Source organism: Sinocyclocheilus grahami, unplaced genomic scaffold (assembly GCF_001515645.1).
Source record: "Sinocyclocheilus grahami isolate Dianchi unplaced genomic scaffold, SAMN03320097.WGS_v1.1 scaffold122.1, whole genome shotgun sequence".
In the NCBI taxonomy this organism is placed as follows: Eukaryota; Metazoa; Chordata; class Actinopteri; order Cypriniformes; family Cyprinidae; genus Sinocyclocheilus; species Sinocyclocheilus grahami.
Genome location: NW_015505301.1, coordinates 2,285,013 through 2,312,313, shown reverse-complemented (window position 1 = coordinate 2,312,313; position 27,301 = coordinate 2,285,013). Strand labels below are relative to the sequence as shown.

Below are 27,301 nucleotides of genomic sequence, written 5' to 3'. Positions count from 1 at the left end.
TTTATGCTTTTACTAGAACAGTAAATACATAATATCCTGTCTTCATTTCCCAAAACATTGTGGTGGGTGCACAGTCCACATTTTGGCAACAATACGCAGTCTAATCTTCTATTTTGGGAGATAAAACCCTAAAAAAGTCAGGACTTATCATGTTGCCAGATATAAACTGATATTTTCACATCAGTGAATGACAACGGTTAAGAAAATGAGATTGTGATCACTTTCTGCAAAAACGTAAGTGCTACATAGTCTCTCAAAATATCTCTCTATGTCTCATAAATATCTTTTTAAATACTAAAAATGAAATGTAATCAATTAATATTTCAATAAACATTTCAGTATTTTATTTATATCATTTTTTTACAAATAAAATATGGATTTCCTTTGTGTTAATCACTGATTGTCCAAAACAAGACAAATTTATTCCTAATTTTGGTGTAAATTTGGACTGTAAATGCCATGAAATACTACTGGACACATTGATACAGAAATATCAATATGAATGGCTATTTTGTCATCAATATTGAATGCTTTAATTGGTACTGTAACATCTCCAGTATAAGACCTGTTCATGATATACACATACACAAACATACACACGCACATTCATACACACGTTATATAGTCTCCCCTGAGGCTACGTTGTGCATGACTATCATATATTCATAAATTAAGGCCGAGCGTTTAAACATCAATAATATTTCAAACAAACATTAACCACAGTAGAAGGGCTCTAGTGCATAATAACTGGAACTAAGAGTTTAGTTAATAAGATAAACACCTACAGGATCAAACTAAAGCCAATGCAACCGAACTGTCTATGAAAAAAGAGAATGGCTGCACATTGGCTGCTGGGAAATTAATATCAATATATATATATTTATAGTGATGTGTCTATCCACAGTGAAATATTCTGAGAAAGAAAAAAGAAATAGCTCTGTTTATTTAACATATTTAACAAGTGCAAACTAGTATTATCAGTTATTGAAAAATATGAGACAGTGCAGTTAGGTTTTGACTAGTATCGAGTAACCTGTCAGTGCAACTATGATGCAGCGCTGTTTACAAATCAATTACATGAGCAGCACAAGAGTGTAATTCAATGGTTAAAGTAGGTTTCCTTAAATAGAAATAATAAACTGATGTTATGTGCTCTGCATTGATACATGTGTTTACTTGCACTGTCTCTGCAGGGTTGCTGAAAGTATACACACCTTTGTATAAATAAAAACAAAAGAAATTAGCTGATCTATATTACAAAGTATCAACTGTGCTACATATCGGTTGGACAAAAGAGAGATGCCTTCAGGTCAATTAGGAAGCACTTGGGTACATGCACTTGATGTGGAAAACACACACACACTTGACTGACTTGGCCTATCATGCTTGTGATTATAAATACAATGAATAAATTACTCAGCAAAATGTGAGTTTTTAACTAAAATGTGTATGTATTACATTTATCGAGCTGTGACATTGCAGTTGTATTATTTAAAATGATACTTTAAGCATTATTGAAAGTCATAAGCAATGGTAAAGAGGAAAATGATGGTCTGCAAGTTTAAATGTGTTTATTCGGGTCTTAAATATCTCTACAACTCCATTATAAAATACTGATATTTTACTTTATATTCATTTATACAAACATTTAGACAAATATAGGGAGGAGCTATTTAAGTAAGCAGTCGGGAAGGAGTTTTATAATTAGAATATATTTACAAAATATGCTAAATAATGTGCATTTTTTTAAAAAGAATCTTATGCCAAGTTCAAGAAAATGTCCTAAAAGGGCACGATGTGATGAGTTTACTGCCAAGATCATTTGCCCATACTGAAGGAGAAACTGCTGAGTGACATAACATTATCACAGCCAATCAGATGTTTAATGTTTAGTTATGAAGAGCAGAATAAACCAATGAGATTTCACAGTGGGCGGAGCTATTTAATGCCATAGAATTAGAAAATGACCTGTCTTGTTGTGGCCGTTCACATTGACAGCAATTTTATTTGAAGTTAAATAAGCCATAAAGTTCAAATATAGTTGTGAGGTATAAAGATATAGTCACGATGTGAGAAATAAAGCCGCAATTGAGAAATAAAGTTGCATTTTTTGACATAAGTTTGTAATTACGTTCAGCCACAGTTATGAGAAATAAAATCTCTCCTGATATATAGGGTCACAACTGTGATATATTTATTATGAGAGTAAAAGTAATAAAACCACAATTACGATATAAACTCAAAATTATCACTTAAAATTGAAAAAGCATTAAGTCACAATTACGAGAAAAAAATCTCTTGTGATATACAGAATCACAACTGAGGTATTCTAATAATGCGACTTATATAAAAGATATAAAAACCTAATTGCGAAAAATAAAGTCACAATTACGATATAAAATCACAATTATCACCTAAAATTCAACTATCACCACCGCAATTATATGAAGTAAAGTCTCAATTAAGAGATAGGCCTATACAATATATCGTGATATATGGTCACAATTGTACTACATTGTGTGACTATGACACATGAAAACACAATTGCGAGAAACAGTCACGATTATGTTATCACAATTAACATCTAAAACCACAATTACATTACGTAAAATCATAATTATGAGAAATAAAATCTCTTGTGATATACTGTTTGAATGTTAAATGTAATTGTGATAGTTATAATAACGATATAAAGTCGCAATTAACCTAAATTATAATTACTACGTGAAGTCACAACAATCACAATTATGAAATAAAAATTCACAATCCACAAAGCCACAATTGTGGGTCACAATTTTGGCTTTATAGACTGTGAATATTTATTTCATAATTGTGATTGTTTTGACTTAGTCGCAACCAAAAGGAATAAAGCAGCAATTCATTGGATATGGCCACATTGCACCACCTTGTTCATGTCACTGAAATCTTTGACAAATAAAGACTTTGCATCACTTCATCGCTGTCAGTGTGAACGGGGCTTAATGCTGAATGAAATCCCTGACTGCCTGTATGTAACGTTTCATAACGTGACACATTGCTAATTTATGAATGGCTAATGAATCAGAGCCGTGAAGAGTGGCGTGTTCTGACAGCGCTTCTGTCAATGACGTGAACACGTTAAGCGCTGACAGATAAAAGTGTCACACTTGATAGATATGATGGACATCTATGTCCAGTGGTTCTGCTGAGGGGAGATGATAGTGAGTAAACAGGAAAGGAGATAGGATGGTTTGAGAGGACGGGAGAGGATGACCGAGTGGGAGGTTGAAAAATATGAGAAGAAAGAAGAGAAGAGGTGGTTTTTCCATTCTATCCCCCGATACTGAAAACAGAACAACCTCGCCCTGTCTCAGAGGTGCAGGGTGACAAGTGAGAGAGTGTAATACATGCACTAAAAGCCTGACACACACATTTACATACATACACTGAATTTGTGGCTACATTGGCATTAAAATCTTCAGAAGTGATCGGTATGTTGCCCTTTTAGAAGTTATGTCCTCTTTGAGAACACAAGACATGGCTCTTACACGGTAACTGCAAAAAACTACAAATGACATAATAAAATTCAGCAGTGTGCATTATTTGGGTAGTAATATCAACAGACATAATAATATGTTGTATTTTAGGCATGAGTCTATATATATATATTATTGGTTATTTTAACAATATAGAGTGTCCAATAGAAATATTAAAAGTCTTTGGGAGTTTAACATGGGAGCTACATCGCAAATGGCAGGACGGAGGAAGAGAGTAAAATTAAGTCGTAAATACATACAGTAGAAGCCCACAGTGAAGAAACTCTCCTTTACACAAGAAAAGAGGAGTGATTATGTTACAGCTACCCTACCTTTGTCATTCAGTGCTATTGTGTTTTGGTTGAAGATGTGTGTGTGTGTGTGTGTGTGTCTATTTAGGCTTCTTAGCACCCGGATTTCAGTGTTTATAATCGAGTTTGGGCCTCTGGGATGTATATTTCGATGCTGTCGGCGCATTCTGTGGCAGAGCTCTGGCGCTGAGAGGCAGCAGCGCGTTTAGCCGCTAAGAGCCGCTTACGGGCCTCCAACCGCTGGGAGCCCTCCAAAGACCGGTCTCTCATTAGCAGCACGGGACCTTTCCCCGGCTTCCTGGGTACTGGAGGGGGCACGCGCCTCTCCTGGACAGCAACGACAAACTGGTTAGTGCCACTCCTCGACTTAACACAACACTGTTAATGCATGCAATTGTGGGGTCATCTGTTGGGTCACCGGCAATATTTAGTTGTGTTTGAGTGCCAGGCATCAGCCAAATACATTAAGTGATCCATTTTTGCCAGCTAAGAGTTCAACCCATTTGGTATGAGGTGAACGGGACCACTGGATGTAAAGCACATGCAGCGTGCAATTTGGGAGCATCGCCTCAAAACCAGATCACTGTCAAACAAAGAACACATAAAATAATAAGAAAATGAGCAAAACAAATCAGATCAAAGCATAACACATGCAACATTCATGAATAAAATAACATTAAAATAAAATATTAAATAATGAAGCAATAGACCTTAGAGTCAGAGGTCACGCCATATTTAACTGAATGTAAATACAGGAAACTGTCTGTTTAATACATTTGTGCTGAAATTTTGAATAATTTGCTGGTTGTTCTTTTCCATGCAACTCCTATAAATAGGAACTGGATCTGTGGAGCTTCAAAAAGGACACAAAAGCACCATAAAAGCATTGTTAAAGTTGTCCATGTGACTTGACATCTGTCCTAGCACTCCTTGGCTTGTTCATAAGAATTTATGAGAGAAGTAGATATGTCTGATTCACTAACAAATTATTCTTTTGATTCGTTTGAATGATTATTTGGTTTAGCTTACACAATTTTTAAGACATAAACCAGTTCACAACAGTGATCCGAATGATTAGGTGACAAATTGGACTGATTAGATTCTCAACTCAGTGGCTCAATTTCTGATGGCAGCAGTTAACAACTGATATAATGACCCTGATTTTGATTTTTACCTCACACAAAGCTATCATATGACTTTAGAAGACCAGGAACATAATGCACAAGTCATATGGACTACTTTTATAATGCTTACGTGCTGTGTTTGTGCCCTTCTTTGTGCCCTTGAAGGCCTCAGGCTTCATTCATATGTGATGAAAGAGCAAACTGTACAATTAGTCGAAACAGTTAATTTTTAAGGGAAAAATATACCAGTTTGGAACAATGACAGAATTTAAATTTGGGGGAACTGTTCAATACAGAATGGCATATTGAACAGAATACTCTTCCACCCCTCACAGTCTTGTTTTTGTTTGCATTAAATCATATGACATCTACTCTGACATACATATATCGAACAGTTACAATACACCAATCATTTATCTTAAGCATGCCAACGAAATGGCACTGCACTGTATTTATACTGCGTTGCAAATTAACATGTGTCAACTGTGGTATTCTTAGCCATTTTTATAGAGTGTGTAATGCATCTGGATTTGTGATGTAAAATCTGTACCTTTCTCTCAGGAGGCTCCAGTGCTTTCCAGTTGTTAGCTTTCAGCTGGTGTAGCTCATCAAACTTCAGGCTGATGTTCTCAATGGACAGCTGCAGCATGTCCCAGAATCCTGCCAGATCTTGAGACACGGGCCGTGGGTGGGCATTGGGATTCTGACAGCCAGAGAACAGATTATACACAAAACATCTGTTAATTTGAAAGAAAAAAAAAAGACATAATATCTAATTGGGTAATACTGATTTAATACTGCTCAGGCTAACATTGCCATTCGAGGGCGGAGCTACCAAGTGCAGCTCTGCTCTGATTGGCTAATGGATGTGTGCCCCATACATACCAAGTTTTCTTCACAGAGCTCCCGGAACTGCTGAAATTTCTGCGACATCAGCAACTGCGCACTACCCACCGCACTACGAATCTTGCCGAGAACTAAACACAGACAAAAAGAATAGAAAATCAGCTGTGGAAAACAAGTTTAGTAAAAGAAAACTGGATTAAGTAGCTTGAAAAGTTGATGAGAGCACAGTATGAGAGATTCTACGTAGTAACACATTAGTGAATGTGTGTGTGTGTGTGTCGCAAAGGCTTAGACACTCGGTTAATGTTTAAATGATCTTTCTTTGAAGTGAGAAAGGGTCATACATATCTAAGGCTTGGGAACCCAAATGCAGGAACCAGAGGAGCAGGCGGAGTGTTTACCATACACACCAAACAAACACCCGCCAAAGCCAACGAGCTAAGACACTCACACACACACATACAGATCAAGAATGTGATGTAAAAAGATAGATTAAAAGTGAAAAAGAGTAAACAGCATATCAGATTGCCAAACAGAGGTGAATTATCTAATGAAATAAAGCTAATGTTTGTCATGCGGGGGTCATATAAAGGCTTTTGCTGTGGCCTGAGGAGTGACTGCAGCGTGTCTCTGTGGATTGGAGCCATGAGGCAGTTTAAACAGAGATCCGACGAAATGAACTCGCTCTGTTTAACATATGCAGCAGCAAGAGACCATATGGCAAACAATGTGCTGTCATCGGACAGATTAGCATATTTTATGTATTCAGGGAAAGAGGGAAGGGTTAGAGAAGAGAGAGAGTGGAAGGAGACAGATATAGAAACAGTGAGAGGAAAAAGAAAATATACAGAGAAAGAGGGAGCTAAAGAAACGAGGGAGACGGGTGGCTCCCTGCTGGTAGAAATGTCTGGTATGTGAGAGGGAGACAGACAGGAGATAGATGAACAAGCAGGCTTTGTGACTGACACGAAGATGGTCACTGCGCCGTGTGTGTGGGTGTGTGGGTGTGTGTGCTTGAGCAAGGAAAAGGCGGGAAGTGGGATAAAACGAAAGAGTCCGGCCGGAGGTAACCAGACTGTGAAATGACCTTGTGCACTGGTAGTTTTGTTAAAGTGGCTGATTATTCTCCAAATGACTTAGACACAGTCTGTACAAATGTCACTCTAGTTTTGCAACAAAATGACTACTTGACTTTAAAATAACATTGTGGAATTAGAAAATTCAATGATTTAGCTACAAAAGCCATTTTGCTAAAATTACTTTCCTGTGTAGTGTAGAATAACTCTAAAATTGTGAGCTGCCCACCTAGAAAGAATTTATCAAAGATGCATTTGGAATGTTAAAACCAAACATGCAAATCTCCCAAAAAAGTGATATTGAATGGAAAATTCCAGAAATGTAATGCTGTTGAAATTAGCCTATAATGACCCAAAATGCTGTTGAACCGAATGATCAAAATGATTCTACAGTGACCCAAAATGCAGTTGAAACGAACATTCTAATGCCTAAAAATGCAGTTAAATAGAATATTCTAATCAAGTCTTCATTTACCCTAAATGCAGTTGAATCTAACATTTTAAACGAGACCATAATGCCCAAAACATTGTTGAATCAAACAATCTAAATTAGTCTTCAATGAGCAAAAAATGCTGTTGAACCGAACATCCAAAATACTTTTACACTGAACCAAAATACAGTTGAACATTCTAATGCCCAAAAATGCAGTTAAATCAAACAATTTAAATAAGTCTATAATGCCCAAAATATTGTTGAATCGAACAATCTAAATAAGTCTTCAATGATCCTATCTAACCTAACGTTTAAAATTATTCTACAGTGACCCAAAATGCAGTTGAATCGCACATTCTAATGCTCAAAAATGCAGTTAAATCAAATATATATGTCTTTAATGATCCAAATGAACATTGAATCGAACATTCTGAATGAGTCTATAATACCCAAAATGTTGTTGAATCGAACAATCTAAATGAGTGTATAGTCTACAGTGACCCATCGAAACTTCCACAACATCTATAATGAATGCCTAATAATGTTGTTTAGATAGGCAGCCTACTACTTTTTTGATAGTCATTATCTCAGAGTCACTCACTGTCTTCTGGGAGCTCATTCTTTCTCTCATCTTGTTCCATCTGTTTGCACCACCCCTCCATCCTCTCCACCTCTGCTTGCAGCAGTTTCAGAAACCAGCGTCCGTCCTGCGGACACACGGACCCTGACACCCCACTCGCATATGCCTCCTCCATGGCTCCATCCATCCAGGGGTCTGGAGGGGGCAGAATGGAGGGGTCAAAGTCCACGTCGGTGTAGTCATCTTGGACACAGGCATGGTAGTGGTTCCCAGAGCCCTGGATGCTGACAGTAGAAGTGGATGAATCTCGGGATGGCTGGCGGACAATGGGCCCCTGGTGGGTCTGTGTGAACTGGTCATCGCCAAGACCCTCCAGAAGATCAAGATCAGCTTGAACGGCAGTGGTGACGCTGTTGGAGCGTGTAACTCTGCGATAGCTGGAAAGAAAAGATTAACCATGTTGTATAGTTTGTGTTCAAACTGTTGATCAAAATATGGTGAGAAAAAATAACACCGTTTTTATGGACAATTTCATTAAGTCTCTTAGGTTCACCAAGGCTGCATTTATTTGATTAAATATGCAGTAAAAACAGTAAAATTGTCAGATGTTATTACAATAGAAAATAATTTTCAATTAAAAAAAATGTAAATGTAATTTATTCCTGTGATGGTAAAACTGAATTTTCTCAAGATCAGCTTGAACGGCAGTGGTGACGCTGTTGGAGCGTGTAACTCTGCGATAGCTGGAAAGAAAAGATTAACCATGTTGTATAGTTTGTGTTCAAACTGTTGACCACAATATGGTGAGAAAAAATAACACAGTTTTTATGGACAATTTCATTAAGTCTCTTAGGTTCACCAAGGCTGCATTTATTTGATTAAATATGCAGTAAAAACAGTAAAATTGTCAGATGTTATTACAATAGAAAATTATTTTCAATTTAAAAATATCTTTGATTAATAGAAAGTTAATTTAAAGGATAAAACATTTATTTGAAATATAAATATTTTGTAACTATGTTTTTAGTGTCCCTTTCAATCATTTAATGCAGGGGTGCCCAAACTCGGTCCTGGAGGGCCAGTGTCCTGCAGAGTTTAGCTCCAACTTGCCTCAACACACCTGCCTTCAAGTTTCTAGTATGCCTAGTAAAAGCTTGATTAGCTGGTTCAGGTGTGTTTAATTGGGGTTGGAACAAAACTCTTCAGGACAACGGCCCTCCAGGACCGAGTTTGGGCACCCCTAATTTAATGCATCTAATGCTATTCTCTATTATCAAAAATGTCAAAATGAATGGAATGTCTATTTACACTAAGTGCAAATAGCCCGCCTTGTTAGCAGATGCTATTTACACTAACTCCGCCTACCAACGTGTGGTTGGGCTACACAACATTTACAAAAGATGCCTGTCAAGCAACAGCAGCAGTAAGTAAGGTGCATGGCAGTAACTTTTGACGTAACCGCGATCGGCCAAAGTTCGAATCTGTCTTTTGCCGAACTCATTCTTCTCCCATTTCCCATTACATATCAGATTGGAAAAGCATTTATTTTCAATAAAAATGAAGGGAAAATTTGAAAAGTGGAAATAAAGTGCCTTACGGGTATTTAATTATGAAATGTAAATCGTGTAGGTTTAGGGGTAGGTGTATTGAGAGCTTTATTGTCCCAATAAGGTGGCATCTATTTAATAATTTTATTAAAAATGATAATTTACACTCTATATGTTATTATTTAATTACTACAATACTGAGGTGCAAATATCTGCCACTATTTGCGCTAAGTAGCATCTACTATTTTACACATAGCACAAAGAAAATACTATTTTTATATACTGTGAATAGAATCTATCCGTATTTGCAATTAGTGTAAATAGCATATCACTAAAAAATACTGCTATTTTCACTTTGTGTAAATAGAACCTATTGCTATTTCCACTTAGTGTAAATAGCATCTATGGCATTTAGTGCAAATAGCCACTGCCAAAAATTAAATCATTAAGAAATGTAATAAAAAAATAAAACATACTGTAGCCAAAAATTCCATTAAAATGAAGTATAAATATGCCTATGATGCTTAAAAATTCTGTGAAATGAAATGTTACCAATGCCCCATAATGTTGAAAAAGCTGTAAAAACTAACACTTCAAATACTTAAGATTTAAAAAAATAAGTAAATAAATACAGTAACTGGCTTGTAATTTTCTGTTAAAACGTCCTTCTAGGTAACTGTAGACCATGATATCAAATACAAGTGTAACAAACACAAAGACTCACACACCTGTAGGAATAGAGAGGGATAACATATCAAAGCAATCTGGCTTAGATCAGCTACTCTGTGTTTGCCTGGTGTGTGTGTGTGTGTGTGTATTGGAGATGTAGGACACCTGCTCTATTCAGGTGCACTGAAGCACACTGACATCTCTCACCATACCCTGAGTGTGTGTCGACTGTGTGTGTCTGTGCATCTGAGCATTTTAATTTTGGCTTATTAGAAGGCACAACACAAAGAATGATAGCACATACAGGCCATAAATTGTGAGGATTTTTTTTTTCTTTCTTCATTTTTTCATGAACTGAACAATCATTATTTTCACCCATCCTTCCAATAATCTGTGTCTGTTCTCCTTCACAACATACTGAGTTCTGATATCTTTTTTTAACCATTTGTTTCCTATTAAAGACCATTTTGGATTGTTGGTGTGTGTGTGTGTGTGTCAGAGAGGCCTGTTTCATATCAGTTAACTACTTCCTGTAGAGAGGAAGAGAGACAAATAAAGGGCACAAGGGAAAGAGAGAGAGAGAAGAGAGAGTATTCATTTCTTGTTCCGCTCACATGGTAGTAATCATTGCCTTCTGTAAATCATATCATAAGAAAGAGTTTGTGTGCGTGTATGTGGTTCTCGTGTTCATACACTCTAAAAAATGCTGGGTTGTTTCAACCCAATGTTGGGTCAAATATGGACTAACCCAACCAGCAAAAGGACCAGCATAAACCAGCAAAGGACCAGCATAAACCAGCAAAGGACCAGCAAAGGACCAGCTTAAACCAGCATCCCAGCGTCAAAACATACCTAACCAGCATATGCTGGTTTTTTCAACAGGGTAGCTTTATTATGTTGTTTATCTTACATATCAAAATACACACCTATCTATCTATCTATCTATCTATCTATCTATCTATCTATCTATCTATCTATCTATCTATCTATCTATCTATCTATCTATCTATCTATCTATCTATCTACCTATCTAGACAAGTATTGGAGCTCAACAGTTTGCCAGTACCACATATGTCTTTGTACCTGCTATAGTGCACCTCCCCAGAGCAAAAGAAGCTAGACGTGATTGGTTTGGGGCTCATTCCTTAATTTCCTTCGTTCCTAACGCACTAAGGAGGAGGAAAAGAGTCTATGACGTGCTAAAGGAGTCTCTACACAGAGTTCAAAGGCACTGACTTCAGCAGGAAACAAGAGCAGACCTGTACTAGGAGAGCCGTGTGTGTGTGTGCCAGTGTTTTACAGCTGTATTCCCTCTCAGTTACAAAGGCATGCTTCAGCAAAGTCCAAATACCGGCGACCTGTGTGTGTGTGTGTTGTGTGTCCCTCTCTCACTGTCTAGGAATCTGCTGCCCTCAACTCCTCAATGCTGGCAGCTACCAGTCCAAACCTTATATACATGTGTACACATACACATATTGTTTCAATTTCAAAACCTAGTAAGCTCCTATATAGGCAGCTCCCTACTAAGACAGCATCTTAAACATAATCTGTATCAATCTACATAAGCAGAGACTGATGTTAGCATGTTGCTAAACTACCAACACAATACTCTAATATGATAGTAAACAATCCAGTTTTAAACTGAAGTATTTTAATACTTAGCAGTATTGAATAAAATAACCCTGATAGCACACGTACATCACGGAGACGTCTATTTGATGTCTGCATTTAGATCTGCAAGATGTATTTTTTAGTTTGTCCATCTGCAATAGGTCTTTAAGACGTTTTCTATCAGATGTCAAATAGACATTCTAAAGTCTAAAATCTTAAAGACATTTATCAGATGTTTGTACACAGCAGATGCTTTACAGATGAAGTGATCTTTAACAGACATATTGCAGATGTGCGTGTGCTATCTGGGAACATTATAACCAACATTTTGATGTTAGCATATTGCTAAGTTAAAAACACAAATAGTCTAAAAAGCCAAAAAATACATAGTATACATAGATACTGGGTAAAATAGTATATGTGACCCTGGACATGGAACCAGTCATAAAATGAAGTTTTTATATATTTACAGTAGGAAATTTACAAAATATCTTCATGCAACATGATCTTTACTTAATATCCTAATGATTTTTGGCATAAAAGAAAAATAGATAATTTTGACCCATTTGTAGCTATTGCTACAAATATACTCATACTTAAGACTGGTTTTGTGGTCCAGGGTCACATACTGTATGTTAAATACTCTATTTCTTATACATTTCAGTATTGAATGAATTATATTTACAATGTTTCAGCATTAGCATATTGCTAAGCCAATCACACAATACTCTAAACACTCTACAAAGCATAAAAATGCATAGCACACATAAGTATTTGGTATAGTCTATATTAAACAAAATGTTTATACATTTCAGTACTTAATGAAATATATTTATAACTAATACTGTGATGTCAGCATGTTGCTAATCTAACTGTAATTTTCAGTGTATAATATAATATAATAAAAATAGTATTTTTTTGCATAGGTATTTTTAATTCCTTTTTGTACTGAATGTAAAACACTCAGAAACAACACCAAATTACTTTTTTTTTCAATACATAATGCATTATTTATGGATTCTGTTGGTTATGAAGGATATCAAGGTATACCAGTGTTGGAAGCATGTCTTAAAATACTGCCTCCATAGACAGTTCACTTGGATTTGGAACAGGACAACTGACTCTAAACATATCCAACCTTCTATAAAACAACTGTTTATACACAGTATGTGTGTGTGAGTGTAACATATTTGCTCTGGAATTTGATCTGTACTCTTGAGCAGCACTTTGGCTACAAGACAGTGATTTAACAATGCTTCGGCTGGACCTATAGCAGAACTTTAAGGGAAACACACAGAGACTGAACATCTAGCGGCCTCTACCTCCTCCTGTCGTTATGTCCCTCCCTCTCACAGGATGCTAAAACAGTGACATCTGAGGGTGTGCGAGTCAGAGAAAGCAAAAGAAAGCAAGAGCGAGAGATAAGTGAGACAGGGGGTCGATACATGACCATGTCTGTGACCCAGCAGCCTGCCTGCTTCATAATGGGCACAGCAACAGATGGCCGTGCACGCACACACAGACACACCCGCTTACACACACAGAGCAGCTGTCTCTCTGCCTCCCACTCCTTTACCCTTTCAGGAGGCCCCAATGCCCAAACCACCATGATAGGGACAGCTGTGTGTGTGAAATAGAGACAGAGAATGGGAGGGTCTTTGTCACAGGAGCATGTGCTTGAAATTACAACTTTCTTTTCTCTCTCCTATTACACCTTCCATTCTTCCACTTTTATAATCACTATCCTCAAATCTGTAATGTTTTAAGTGACTTTATCTTATCTGAATGAGCACATGTTGGGAGTTAAAGGATGGAGAGATGTAATGGAATATGCTGTGTGTGAGAGAGAGTGAGTGGGTGTAGATAAACTTACCATCTCTCCTCCTCTACTTGAATGCCGACCGACTGAAACTTGCAGAGCACTTCTGATTGGTTGGTTTCCTCAGGACCGTCCACCTAAACAAACACAGACAAACGCGCATTCAATATGGAGTCTGGGTGTCAGAAGTAAATTTTGAATTATTCTTGTCAGATTTGCTGCTGCAAATGTGCTTGTCTTGGCCTATCTAATTTGTCAGTAGATATTTTAGTATTAAATGATGTAGATGTAAAATGTGCAAATTGTACACTACATTGATGCATACTTAGGCTAATAATCAGAGAATAATGTTAGGGGCTGTGCCCCTAAAAACCTAGGATGCTACCTATCTAGACAGCATCACAGTGTATACTATATAGATGCTATAAAGTTGTTGTTAATAGTTGTGTCTCAAAACTCAATGTACTTAGAAAGCATTTCTGGGCATCATAGCATGTAATGTATTGAAGCACACACAAAAATCAGAGAATATACTATAGATAATGGCTGTGTTCTAAAACCCAATATGCTGTCTACCTAAATGATAGCATATTTGGGCATCATAGTGCATACTACATGTATGCCTACTTAATAATCAGAGAATATACCATTAATAATGGCTGTCTCTCAAAACAACAGCATTTTTGGGCATAGTGTACACAATCTTAGCGCATACTTAATGATCACAGTAGGCCTAGATTCTATAAAAAATGCTCAGCTGAATTTGGAATTGCATACTGGGATACTAATGTTACTATTTTTGCCATATCTTTATATTGCAGAAATAATAAGAGTAGTGTACTAGTATGTTGTTCTGAAGGTTCTGAGACACAGTCTATTTTTCCATAAATATGAGTAGATGAATGTTTACTTATTTTTTGTAAATTGATTGAATCCTGTATTGAATTACACATATAATTCTCTGTTTCTTGTTTTCTATGTAAGTTTGGTTTGGCTTATACAATCTGTAACCCTACAGGCAACACAGATGTGCGTGTGTGTGAGTGTGTGTGGCCAACCTGTATCCCTATAGACAGGCACTTCCTGAGGGCATCTCTCTTAGCTTCCTGTGAGATGTGTCTTACGCTAGTGGTGGCGGAGGCTGTGGTGATGGTAATGGTGCTGTTGGTCACATGCTGGCTGGCTGGGCCGTGGACTTGAGCGTTCGCTGCCTCGATGGCTGCTGTCAGGGCCTTCATGCTATCAATGCTCTCTGTGGAGTTGCTGAGGCCCGACTGGACTGCTGCTAAGGCCCGGTTAGCAGGACCAGCACTGGTGAGCTCATTGTAGGCATCTTGTGCAGATTCTGTGCTGCTCTGGGCTGTTATAGAGATGTATGGTCTGGTGGGTGTTGACCTGGGCGGGACTGGGGGTGGGGTTTTTTTGTAGGTGGTTATACATGATGATACTGTGGAGTAGGAGGAAGTGATAGGTTACTCAGTGAAATTTTGCACAACTAATTAGCACATTCATCAACTGACCAATTAGTGGCAAAATTAATTTAACAGTCAAAATATAACAAGACAATAACTGTAGGTGCATGATGTGAAAAGGGATAAAAATAGGAAATGAAGGTAAAACTGGAGTATCGTGGAACTATTTAAAGTATCATCTAGAGAACAACACAACAGAAATACAATATTTTAGAATAGATTAGAACAGATTAGTACAGAGTTGAGTAAAATACAGTAGAGTAGAGTGGACTTGAGTGGAGTAGAAAAAAGTTGCATTGAGCAAAAAAAAATTTCAGAGTAGAACAATGTTGAGTAAAAGAGAATGAAGTACAGTTGAGCACAGCATAATATAACAGAGTAGAATAAAGTTGAGAAGAGTAGAATAAAGTAAACTAAATATACTATAATTGAGTTGAGTTGAGTTGAATAGAAAATGGTCTAAATAGAGTAGAATAAGTTAAAGTTGGCATATAATACTAGAGTTAGAACAATTCAATAAAGTAGAACAGAATAAAGTTACGTAGAATACAGTTGAACAAGTAGAGATGAAAGTACTAGAATATATCATATAACACGGCCGAAAAGAATAAAGTATAATTCAGTGAAAAAGAATGGATATAATATAAAAGGTAATAATAAAATACAAATATAGTAGAGTAGAATTCAGTAAACTTGAAGATAATTGTTGTTTAGAACAATAGAACTATAGAATGTATAGAAAAGTAGAATAAAGAGTAGATAAAGTGAACTAAAATAGATTTGAGTAGAAAATGAAAGAAGGGCGGGACTGGGGGTGGGGTTTTTTTGTAGGTGGTTATACATGATGATACTGTGGAGTAGGAGGAAGTGATAGGTTACTCAGTGAAATTTTGCACAACTAATTAGCACATTCATCAACTGACCAATTAGTGGCAAAATTAATTTAACAGTCAAAATATAACAAGACAATAACTGTAGGTGCATGATGTGAAAAGGGATAAAAATAAGAAATTAAGGTAAAACTGGAGTATCGTGGAACTATTTAAAGTATCATCTAGAGAACAACACAACAGAAATACAATATTTTAGAATAGATTAGAACAGATTAGTACAGAGTTGAATAAAATACAGTAGAGTAGAGTGGACTTGAGCGGAGTAGAAAAAAGTTGCATTGAGCAAAAAAAAATTTCAAAGAGTAGAACAATGTTGAGTAAAAGAGAATGAAGTACAGTTGAGCACAGCATAATATAACAGAGTAGAATAAAGTTGAGAAGAGTAGAATAAAGTAAACTAAATATACTATAATTGAGTTGAGTTGAATAGAAAATGGTCTAAATAGAGTAGAATAAGTTAAAGTTGGCATATAATACTAGAGTTAGAACAATTCAATAAAGTAGAACAGAATAAAGTTACGTAGAATACAGTTGAACAAGTAGAGATGAAAGTACTAGAATATATCATATAACACGGCCGAAAAGAATAAAGTATAATTCAGTGAAATAGAATGGATATAATATAAAAGGTAATAATAAAATACAAATATAGTAGAGTAGAATTCAGTAAACTTGAAGATAATTGTTGTTTAGAACAATAGAACTATAGAATGTATAGAAAAGTAGAATAAAGAGTAGATAAAGTGAACTAAAATAGATTTGAGTAGAAAATGAAAGAAACAGTGTATGATAATATGACTGGCATAATAGCATAGTGTTATAGAATAATAGAAAAGATTTGAGAAGAACTGAATAAAGTAGAATACTACAGAACAGAGCTGAGTAGACTTGACTAGAGTAAACAACTGAACAGAGTGGAATAGAAAAGGATAGAAGAAAAATAAAAGTTGAGTACTGGAAAAGAATACATTTGATTAGAGTACAATAAAACAAATGGAGAATAAAAGTTTTGAATAAAGCAGAATAGAATAGAAAAAAATAGAATATAATACAGTTGAGTAGAGTAGAATAGTTAAAATAGTTTAGTACAGAAACAAATAAAAAACAATGTCATGAAATAGAATTGTGTAGAGCGGAAACAAGTAGAAGAGTGTTAGGTAGACACTGTAATGTCACAGTATAGTAGAGCATGTTTAGAGTAGATTATTGTGAAGTATTGCAGAGCAAAACTACAACAGGAGTTTAGAATTACTGTCCCAATATCATCCATCTATTTCTGCTCTCTCTGTTCTTCCTGCCTGTGTTGCTTAGAATAGCACAGCTGCTGGAGAAGACTAAACACTGTGTATGTGTGTGTGTGTGCGTGTTCAGAGACTAAACAGTGGCAGTCCATTTTCTTACAGCTCCCTCATTTCCTGCTTTTGGCAGGAGCAGGTTAGTGCAAGCCCAGGCACACACACAAGCACACACATTACACCTGAATACATGAAGGGAACGGATTAGATCGGAAGATCTCTCTTTTGCTTTATGACATCTGAGCGAACGAGAGTGTGTGTGCCAAAGTGCGTCTGTTTTAGATTACAGCACTGCAAGAAGATCATGCCGTCTTTTAACAGCTCTCTCACACACAGAAGGGATGTGGAACAGGTTTGTGACTCCACTCCGTGCATGGTTAGTGCGAGCCCAGAGACACGCGCGCACACACACACACACACACACACACACACACACACACACACACACACACTACTCCTGAACACATGAAGGGAACGGACTAGATTGGAAGATCTCTCTTTTGCTTGACATCTGAGCGTACGAGAATGTGTGTGTCAAAGCACATCTGTTTTAGATTACAGAACTGTAAGAAGATCATGCGCTGTCTTTTAACAGCTCTCTCACACACAGAAGAGATGTGGAGCAGTTTTTTGACTCCGCTACGTGCATCTGAATCTATGTAAACTGGGTCACGGTGCATGTGGAAAGTAGGCCAGGCTTTCTCTTTAAACTATTACGGCACTCGAGCTGGGCACTGTGTGTGCTTGTTCTCACCTGTGTGTATGAGTCTGTGTCATGTGTCAAGCGTGTATGTGTGTGTTCTCTGACCCACCCAGTCCTGCGTTTTATTTCTAAAGCCTTTCCTCTCACTCTCTCTTTCTGTGACAAATGGCAAACCACAGGTCAAATAGCCCAAAACATCCACCCACCTGGAGCCCTTTAAACTACAGTCAGATGTGATTTTCCAAGCTGGAACAATCTGGAATTTTTTCTCTTATCACACACTATACTGTAAAAGCATTGAGATTCTCATGGTCAAATATAAATGTTCATCCTGTCTACTTTTAAATAAAAACAATAATATTATTAGAATTTGAAACAATGCGATTTCAATTGTTCCTTTCTCTTTGAAGTGTTACAAGCTCTTGGTGCATAAAGAAGATCTGTAAAGTTGCAAAGACTCAAGTCTCAAATCCAAAGAGATATTCTTTATAAAAGTTAAGAGTCAACCACGCCTACCTAAAACGGCTCATTCTAACACGCCCCCACATGTCTACGTCACAATGTGGGAAGATTTGCATAACGTCGCCCAAATGTTCACGCAAAGAAAGAAGGCGTAACTTTTATTTTCGCTGTAGTATTGTTGCCGCCGCCGCTGCTATGTCGTGAAGACGCTGTGTTTCGTTGTGAAAGCGAAACTACTTTGTTTGGCCTTCCAAAAGAGGATGATATCCGCTTCGTCATGCCTAGAGCTGATCTGTTCTGGTCGCTGAGGAAATACATCAACTTCGCGCTGTGGATCGTTGGATCGGCTTTCACCGTGGACGAAGCAGAGTCCAGCCCGGGGTCGTCATATGGGGTTGCCGCAAGCCCGCTCCTTCGTCGAATCCGCCGGCCGCGCCGTTCTCAAGCTCACCGGCCTCCTCTCACTCAGTCCGCCGGCCGTTCCTCACTCTAGCCGCTGGCCTCCGCTCACTGTAGGCCGCCACCGTCGCCGCGTGTGACGCTGTGTTTCGTTGTGAAAGCGAAACTACTTTTGTTTACGACTAGAAATCAGTGGTTAAGTTGTATTTACAACACTGTTCCAGAACAGTTTAACCCAAATATTCAGATGTCTGCAGCACATTTTATGGAGGACTGTTTCCTGATCCTGGGAGAGTAGACTACAATGCCGGCAGTTCTGACTCACAGAATTTACCTATTTAAAGAATTTGCCACTGATGATTCTAACGCGAGTTTTGGGCAGTGTAGAGTAGCGCTTGTTAGTCATTTCTCCGATCACAAATGCAGACATGGTTTTATGTTACGCCCCGGTTCCGTCACACGCTTGAGGTATTCGGCCAATCACAATGCACTGGATAGCTGGCCAATCAGAGGACACCTCGCTTTTCAGACCGATGAGCTTTGCAAAAATCGACGCGTTTCAGAAAGGCGGGGCATAGAGAAGAAACAATAATGTACAGTATGTGGAAAATAATGTTTTTTGAACCTTAAACCGCATAAACACATTTCATTACACCAAATACACAAAATAATGTTCTTTTTAGCAACATTATATGACCCCTTTAAATTTTTTATGTGATGGAAAAGCTGAATTTTCAGCAGCTATTATACTTCAGTCTTCAGTGTCACATTATCTTTTTAGAAACCATTGTAATATGCTGATTTGGTGATCAAGAAACATTTATTATTATTGTTGTTTAAAACAGATGCGCTGTCTAATATTTTTTGTGGAAAATGTGATTTTCTTTTCATACATTTAATAAATAAATATTTTTTTTTAGCATTTATCTGATATAGAAATCTTGTTTAACATTATAAATGTCTTCACTGTCACTTTTAATCAGTGATGGGCAAACTTGGCCCTTCCAGGCCACTTTCCTGCAGAGATTTGATCCAACCCTGATATGACTCACCTGCCTGTATAGCCTTCTAGAAGATAATGATTAGCTGGTTCCGGTGTGTTTGATTAGGGTTGGAGCTAACCTCTGAAGGAAAGCGGCCTGGAAGGGCCAAGTTTGCCCACCCCTGCTTTTGATAAATTTAATGCGTATTTCCTGAATAGAAGTATCAAAGAAGACATATTATGCCCATTTTTACAATATGTAATATAAGTCTCTGGTGTCCCCAGAATGTGTCTGTGAAGTTTCAGCTCAAAAATCTCCACAGATAATTTATTATAACATTTTGAAAATGTCTATTTTGAGTGGAAGCAGAAACGCCTGTTTTTCATGCCTGTTTCTTTAAATGCAAATGAGCTGCTGCTCCCCGCCCCCTTTTCCAGAATAGAGCTAGGCCATTACAGCTCGGACCTGCTAAAAACATCTGTTTTGGTTCTGATTATCATGTTTATTATGTTGAAATCATGCGTTTTAAACCATATTATTTTCAACTTCTGATATACGGTTTTCTGAGCGCAAACATCCGAAGCACACGGACAGAAAGCGGCTGTCACAGCATATGAGTACTAAACTAAGTTCTCATTCACACACAAGTTTACGTTAAAAACACACACGAGTTACAAAACAGTCGGTTATGTCTGAGGTAAATTGCTGGGAAATAAATCGCATGTTTATTTTAGATCGGTGTGGCAGCAGCAATATACAGGAAATAAATCAATAAATCCACTGCTCTGTTGTCTCCTCTGAGGCTGGGACTCTAAAAAGTGTTCTGTGCTCGTCTGTGCAGCCAAAGGCAGAACAGTTAGCATGTTTTGCTCAAACTTTCGCCATGACATTAGAGCTGGTACACCGTTGTCGCTTGCTAAATCAAAATGACGGCGCCGCGGGTGTAAACGTACAGATTAAGGGGCGGTAATATTATAATGAGATCCCTTTGCCACGTCACCAAGGGAACGAAATCTGACGCGCTCGTTTTCTAAGACGCTTGCAGAAAAAGGCTTACCAAAACAAAGTTACTGGGTTAATCTTTTTCACATTTCCTTGGTTGGTAGATGCACTGTGGACCTGATTATAGCACTGGAAAAGTCAGATTTTCATGATATGTCACCTTTAATATCTAACTGAATAAAACAAAAAAAAACATACTGACCCCAAACAGTATTGTAAATATAATTAAATATAAAAATAAGTGCATTTAACTCATAACAGTAGACATATTTATTTAACCTTCTAATAAAAAACGTCAGCTAACAGAAACACACACAGATGCCCCATCCGCACAAAGGCATGCCAGTGAGGTCAATGGGTTGTCTGGACTCCACAAAGTGAAGAGGAAGTCAGTTGCCAGAGAGCTGTCAAAGTCTTTTTAGAGGCTGAAACATCTCAAAAATAGTGTTTTTACAACATGGGCCACCGCAGTATGATATATTCTCTAAGACCAGATGTGTAGGACGCATCCCAAATTACTTTATTTTCACCTACACGCAAGCACACACAAAAAAAGGCACGGAATAAAAACAAGTCATGCCATGTTAGCGGCATTACGGACTACCTCACAGTTTCCACGGATACACTTTGATGTTTGGATCATGGAAGCGTCACGCCTCCAAAACCGCACACACATGCACGCTCTCAAGGCCATCGTGTTTATCCAACAGTTGGGAAGTGGAGTGTGATACAGAATTCCTGAACTCCAGCAGGCAGGAACGGAGAAAGAAAAACTCCCTGAAATGTTTTCGTCCAACTTTCTCTCAGCAAAACGTTCTTAACATCTGCCGCTCGTCTAACACAATCCGAACGCTACTGCAAACAAACTAATTCTGAGGATTGTAGTTAACCTTTAGATCGAATATGAGGGAGGTAAATCTGAGGTAAATTTTTACAAAGAAATGGCAGGTAACACGCATATTTGTGACCCTGGACCACAAAACCAGTTTTAAGTCGCTGGAGTATATTTGTAGCAATAGCCTACCATGTTCCATGAAGATACTTTGTAAATTTCCAACCGTAAATATATCAAAACTTCATTTTTGATTAGTAATATGCATTGCTAAGGACTTCATTTGGACAACTTTAAAGGTATTTTGATTTTTTTGCACCCTCAGATTCCAGATATTCAAATAGTTGTATCTCGGCCACATATTGTCCTATCCTATCAAACCATACATCAATGGAAAGCTTATGTATTCAGCTTTCAGATCATGTATAAATCTCAATTTCCTAAAATTGACACTTAAGACTGGTTTTGTGACCACAGGGTCACATTTGATGTAGAAAGCCTGAAATAGTATTTTCTTTATAAAACAAACCTTCACAAAATCATTTTTACAGTGTAGTTGTAGCCATTCGGGCTGTTGGTTGAACATTAATTGGCTGCGTTCTTGCCCGATAAAGCACTTCTCATTTCAAAAGAGCGAAAGAATGAGCGAGAGGTTAAAGAGGAGGAGGAGAGGGACTCTGTGAATGACAAAACCCTTTTTGGCCCCCGGCCCACAAACTCCTCTTTTGAAGGCGCTTCAAACGAGCGACCGACAGAGGAGTGTGAATGGTGAATCTCCTGGCTAAAAAACACACTACCCCCCCGCCCGGGCCAGCGCTGTATCAAAGACGGCCCCTGCTCAACCCCCTTCTCTCCACTTCTTCACTGCCCCCCTCTATCATCCATTCATCCCTTCTTTTCGGCCCCTGCCTGGAGAAACTCCCCTTTCGGCCTTATGCTTCATTAGGAGGGGAGATTGAACGCACCTCTGGGCATGTTGACGGCAGGACGCGGAGGAAACCAATGGGAGTGTGTGAGGGCTTGTGTGTTAGAAGTGACAAAAATTATAAAACTCATTCAAACAGGTTAGTTAGGCTCCCGCTAGTAGATGCCAAGGGAATTATCAGAAAAACAAAAAACACAAAGCGCTATAAAGCCAGAGGAGGGGCAGCAGAGTGTTTGTGTGTGTGTGTGTGTGTGTGTGTGTGTGTAAGCAGGCCAGGGTGCAGAATGACAGTTCGGCCCAGCTGCTGTGTGTTTAGAAAGGGGCTGGTCACTGTTCGTCTTTCTCTCCATCCCTTGCTCTCTTTCCACAGCCAGCTGGAGTCCTTTGTGATAGTGTAGCTGTGGAAACAGGGAGGAACATGAAATCTGTGGCCTTTCTATGAAACAGTGTGTGCGTGTGTGTGTAAAAAAAAAGAAGAAGGAGCAAATAAAAATAGACCACCAGGCCAGTCACTGTTAAACTAAAAAGAGTAGAACAAATGTTCAGTGTTTTTTTAGAAAATGCAGACTGGCGTGGTTGTGACTGCTAAATGTAAACTGTGTGAGTGGATATGTTTACTAACAGTGTGCGTGACCTACTTTCACTTGTCCTAAGTTCATACACATGGCCAGTTTCCTCGCTGTCAATCAGTGACAAACACACCCATGCGCGCTGTAAAACACACACACACACACACACACACACACACACACGCATGCGCCAATGCTTGGCCACAGGTGACAAATGAAGTGTCATAATCACAGTGCAAAGTAGAAATAAATCTCAGACCAGACAGGTTATGGCAGTTCATTAAAGGTATGTGTGATATTATTATGAATGTGGTTTAGAAAAAACAAAGAAATTTTTTATTAAATTCATTATTAATAAACAAGTTATTGATAAAATTATTTTTAAAAAGTCTAATTGAATGCCAAATTTTAAAACAAAATAAAAAAAAATAATGGAAAATTTTTAAATAAAATAACAAAATAATATATATTTGTAATTATATAATATATTTTTAAATCAAAGAATGCCAAGTATTAGAACTATCAAACTAAATAAATATTTTTAATATATTTTTTTCTGATTGTACAAAACAAAAAAACAGCACAAATAAAATAAAATGAATTTTTTTTTTCAAATTCAAAGGTAATGAGCCTTGAAACTTTAACTTCATCTTCAAAGTAGTGGGAGTAGGTATCTGCAGGGGTGCAGGGTCTTAACTTAGGTGATGAATATCTTTTTCTATAGTCTGTAAAGACAGACATGCCCTGGAGGAGGACAAGAGAGGCAGGGATGAATGAGGGGGAAGAGAGAGAGAGAGAGAAAGAGACAGGTAGTAAAAGAGGATGAGATTAGTTTTAGTGGCCCATTTGCTTTAGTTCCTGTCAGTGCATTCCTGACACCAGTCAAAGTTGGAACACACACACACACAAACACCAAAATAAAACCATCCCGAACTAGGATACACAAAGACATAATAAAACCACAAGACACAATCAACTTGAAAGAAGTCTACAATTATAATTTAATACACACGCACACTCCTGACTCACAAATGATCTCCCTTCAAAGCTCAGTTCTGCCCTCACAGTCCCTGTGTTTGAATGAGACGTCTACATACCTGTCTGATTACACATCAGCCTGTGACGGGTCACCGAGTGTGAGTGTCTGTGTATTTGTATAAGGATAGATGCATCCTGAATTGCTCTCTTCCAGAAATTAAACGCAACTGACAGGATGACACACATCCATATTTACTTATCTAAATGAGAACATATTGTTACTAATTTTAATTAGCTTTATTCTCACTATTAACTAACTATTAACTTTAACGTTTGCCTCAATAAACTCCCAATTTAATTGTTAGGTAGTTGTTACCTTTAAGAGGGGATTGAATCAAGGGATCTAAAATATGGTCATGCAGAATAAGACATTAATATGTGCTTTATAAATACTAATAAACAGCCAATATGCTAGTAATATGCATGCTAATAAGTAACTTGTTATTAGTGAGAATTGGTCACTAAACTAAAATGTTACCATATTTATTTGAAATATAAATATATAAAATAAAATATAATTTAATAAAATATTTGCTTTTAAATATACATACCCTCACTGCATATACACAATATATATATATTTTAATCAATTTGATTAAATGATACATTGTTGAATTTACTAATTATGCATATATAAAAGTTAAATTCACCTGTAGCTATGCATAGTATGAACTTTGTGTGTTTGTGATTATTTGAAGGTCTTTATGGTTGAGATCTTGTACATCTCAAGAGGTCAGAGGACTGACACTCATGCATTTACATCTAAATACAGAAGGAATGTGGTCAAAAGTTCACACCCCGACTTATATATGTAGGACACCCAACATGCAACTCATGGGAAAAGCCAAGAACAAATCAAAATAAATGTACTGTCATCTGAGCACCATACTGATTTGAATCTAACCAACTTTCCAGTTGACTAACCACCCTAATAATTACCCGTAACTCACCTATCTCTCTCTCCTTCTCTCTTTTCCCCCTCTCCCCATCTCTCCCTCCGCAGTTTGTTCTCTTTATGCTTTGTGTCTCCAGGTTTGACCTCTGACCCCTGGCATCCTGTGAGAGGGGGTTGGGGAAAAACCCGGTTGTGTGGTGAAGAAATGCGTGTGTAGTTTTTGTGAAGTGTGTTGGTGCAGGTTTTGGGATATTCGATGAGTGAAGTGGTCTTTAGGAGACTTAAGAGACCCCCGACACTCTGACACGCACACACACAGGGGAATGTGGTCAAAAGTTCACACCCCGACTTATATATGTAGGACACCCAACATGCAACTCATGGGAAAAGCCAAGAACAAATCAAAATAAATGTACTGTCATCTGAGCACCATACTGATTTTAATCTAACCAACTTTCCAGTTGACTAACCACCCTAATAATTACCCGTAACTCACCTATCTCTCTCTCCTTCTCTCTTTTCCCCCTCTCCCCATCTCTCCCTCCGCAGTTTGTTCTCTTTATGCTTTGTGTCTCCAGGTTTGACCTCTGACCCCTGGTATCCTGTGAGAGGGGGTTGGGGAAAAACCCGGTTGTGTGGTGAAGAAATGCGTGTGTAGTTTTTGTGAAGTGTGTTGGTGCAGGTTTTGGGATATTCGATGAGTGAAGTGGTCTTTAGGAGACTTAAGAGACCCCCGACACTCTGACACGCACACACACAGGGGGTTGGGGGTGAGTGGGCAAGAATGCAAGGAACAAACGAGGAGGCCGGCAGGAGTGCAGGAATGCAATGCATTGTGTTACAAAGACTTCCTAAACTACTAAACTAAGTAGAACCTCACACACACACACACCTCTTCCCATAAACTCATATAGAGTCAATCTAAGTGGCATGTTGTAATTTTTGGCTTTTTATAAATGCATGTTTTGAGACTTCAGTGCCGAAGCGATATATGCCATTAAAGAACCCTCCCAAAACATTTAGGGGCAAAAAACACACACGCACAGACACAGAGGACCCTTTCTGGAAGAGAAGAGATGGTCTGTAATTAAGGTTTGCCCCACCCTCGCAGTGAAAACCTAAACCATCCAACGTACACAGACACACACACACACACACACACCAACATACATAGGAGAGGAGAGGAGAAGAGTAGAAAAGAGTTTCCTGTGGCAGGCAGTGTGACAGGATCATGTCAACGACCGCACTTCCTTTCTGTGTGGCCTGAATCAAAGCATAGTGATTCTCAAAGAGAGGCCGTTAAGTTGTAATTACGTAAACTGCACGGTAATCAAACAGTCAAGAGAACGCAGAATCACTCTCTTAAAACAGACTATTTACTAGCTTCTGAAAAAATGCCATCTAACAGTCAATGTGTTTTCTTAAATTTTAAACTAGATAATGATCTTTGAATTGACATTGTAACAAGCAATGTTAGATGTTACAATCTACAATTACACACCACATTCCACTACATTTAAGACTTTAAGATCCAGCATGTGTCAGAATGTTTCATTGTGTACCTATCGCCACCTACAGAAAGACAATTAAAGTGTTTCTTCGCAATACTGGAATACACACCAGACAACCAAAGCTGATACCACATTTTTTACAGCACATTTTCATGAAAATATAAAAACAAAACACACACACAAAAAAAACTAACAAAAGTATTTAATACAGTCTCTGATGCTCACACAGGCTGCATTTTTTGATAGAAATAGTCAAAACTGTAATATTGTTATTTTATTATTAAAATATAAAATAATTGTTTTATATTTTAATATATTTTAAAATGTAATTTATTCCTGCAAAGCTTAATTATCACCAGCCATTACTGCAGTCTCCAGTGTCAAATGATCCTTCTGAAATCATTCTAATATGCTGATTAAGTTCATTTGCTAAATTAAAACAGATGTCTTGCTTAATATTTTTGTGGAAACAGTGATAATTTATTCCAGAATTTACGATAAAGATAAAAATAACAGCATTTATTTGACCATCATATTGTAAACACATTTACTGTCTTTTGATCAACTTAGTGCATCCTTGCTGAATAAAATTATTAAATAAAATATCTTGCTGACCCCAAACTTTTAATTGGTAGTGTATTATAATACATTTTATAACAATTAATTCTGATTATTTTAATTAATTATTTCAAGACTGATAACCATTATGGTCCCTATATAGAGTGCATTATATGCTGTATAATATAACAGTAATAATGTACATATACTATATATATATATATATATATATA

General features: G+C 37.5%; 2 protein-coding genes across 2 annotated transcripts in view; both read right to left on the bottom strand.

Moving 5' to 3' along the window:
- Positions 1-324: 324 nt before the first annotated feature.
- On the bottom strand, positions 325-15,200 carry LOC107589978 (disks large-associated protein 1-like). Its single transcript, XM_016278569.1, has 7 exons — positions 14,590-15,200; positions 13,586-13,668; positions 8,563-8,628; positions 7,907-8,322; positions 5,836-5,927; positions 5,501-5,653; positions 325-4,153 (listed from the first exon to the last, which is right to left on the bottom strand). The coding sequence occupies exons 1-7, from the start codon at positions 14,767-14,769 to the stop codon at positions 3,941-3,943; spliced, it is 1,203 nt and encodes a 400-aa protein (XP_016134055.1). The 5' UTR covers positions 14,770-15,200; the 3' UTR covers positions 325-3,940.
- Positions 15,201-15,803: 603 nt separating this feature from the next.
- The window catches only part of LOC107589943 (disks large-associated protein 1-like), a 134,209-nt gene continuing 122,711 nt past the window's right edge, over positions 15,804-27,301 (bottom strand). The window contains exon 5 of the mRNA XM_016278525.1: positions 15,804-15,853. Within this exon, the coding sequence (XP_016134011.1) occupies positions 15,839-15,853 (15 nt within the window). The 3' untranslated portion in view covers positions 15,804-15,838. The remainder of the gene's footprint in view (positions 15,854-27,301) is intronic.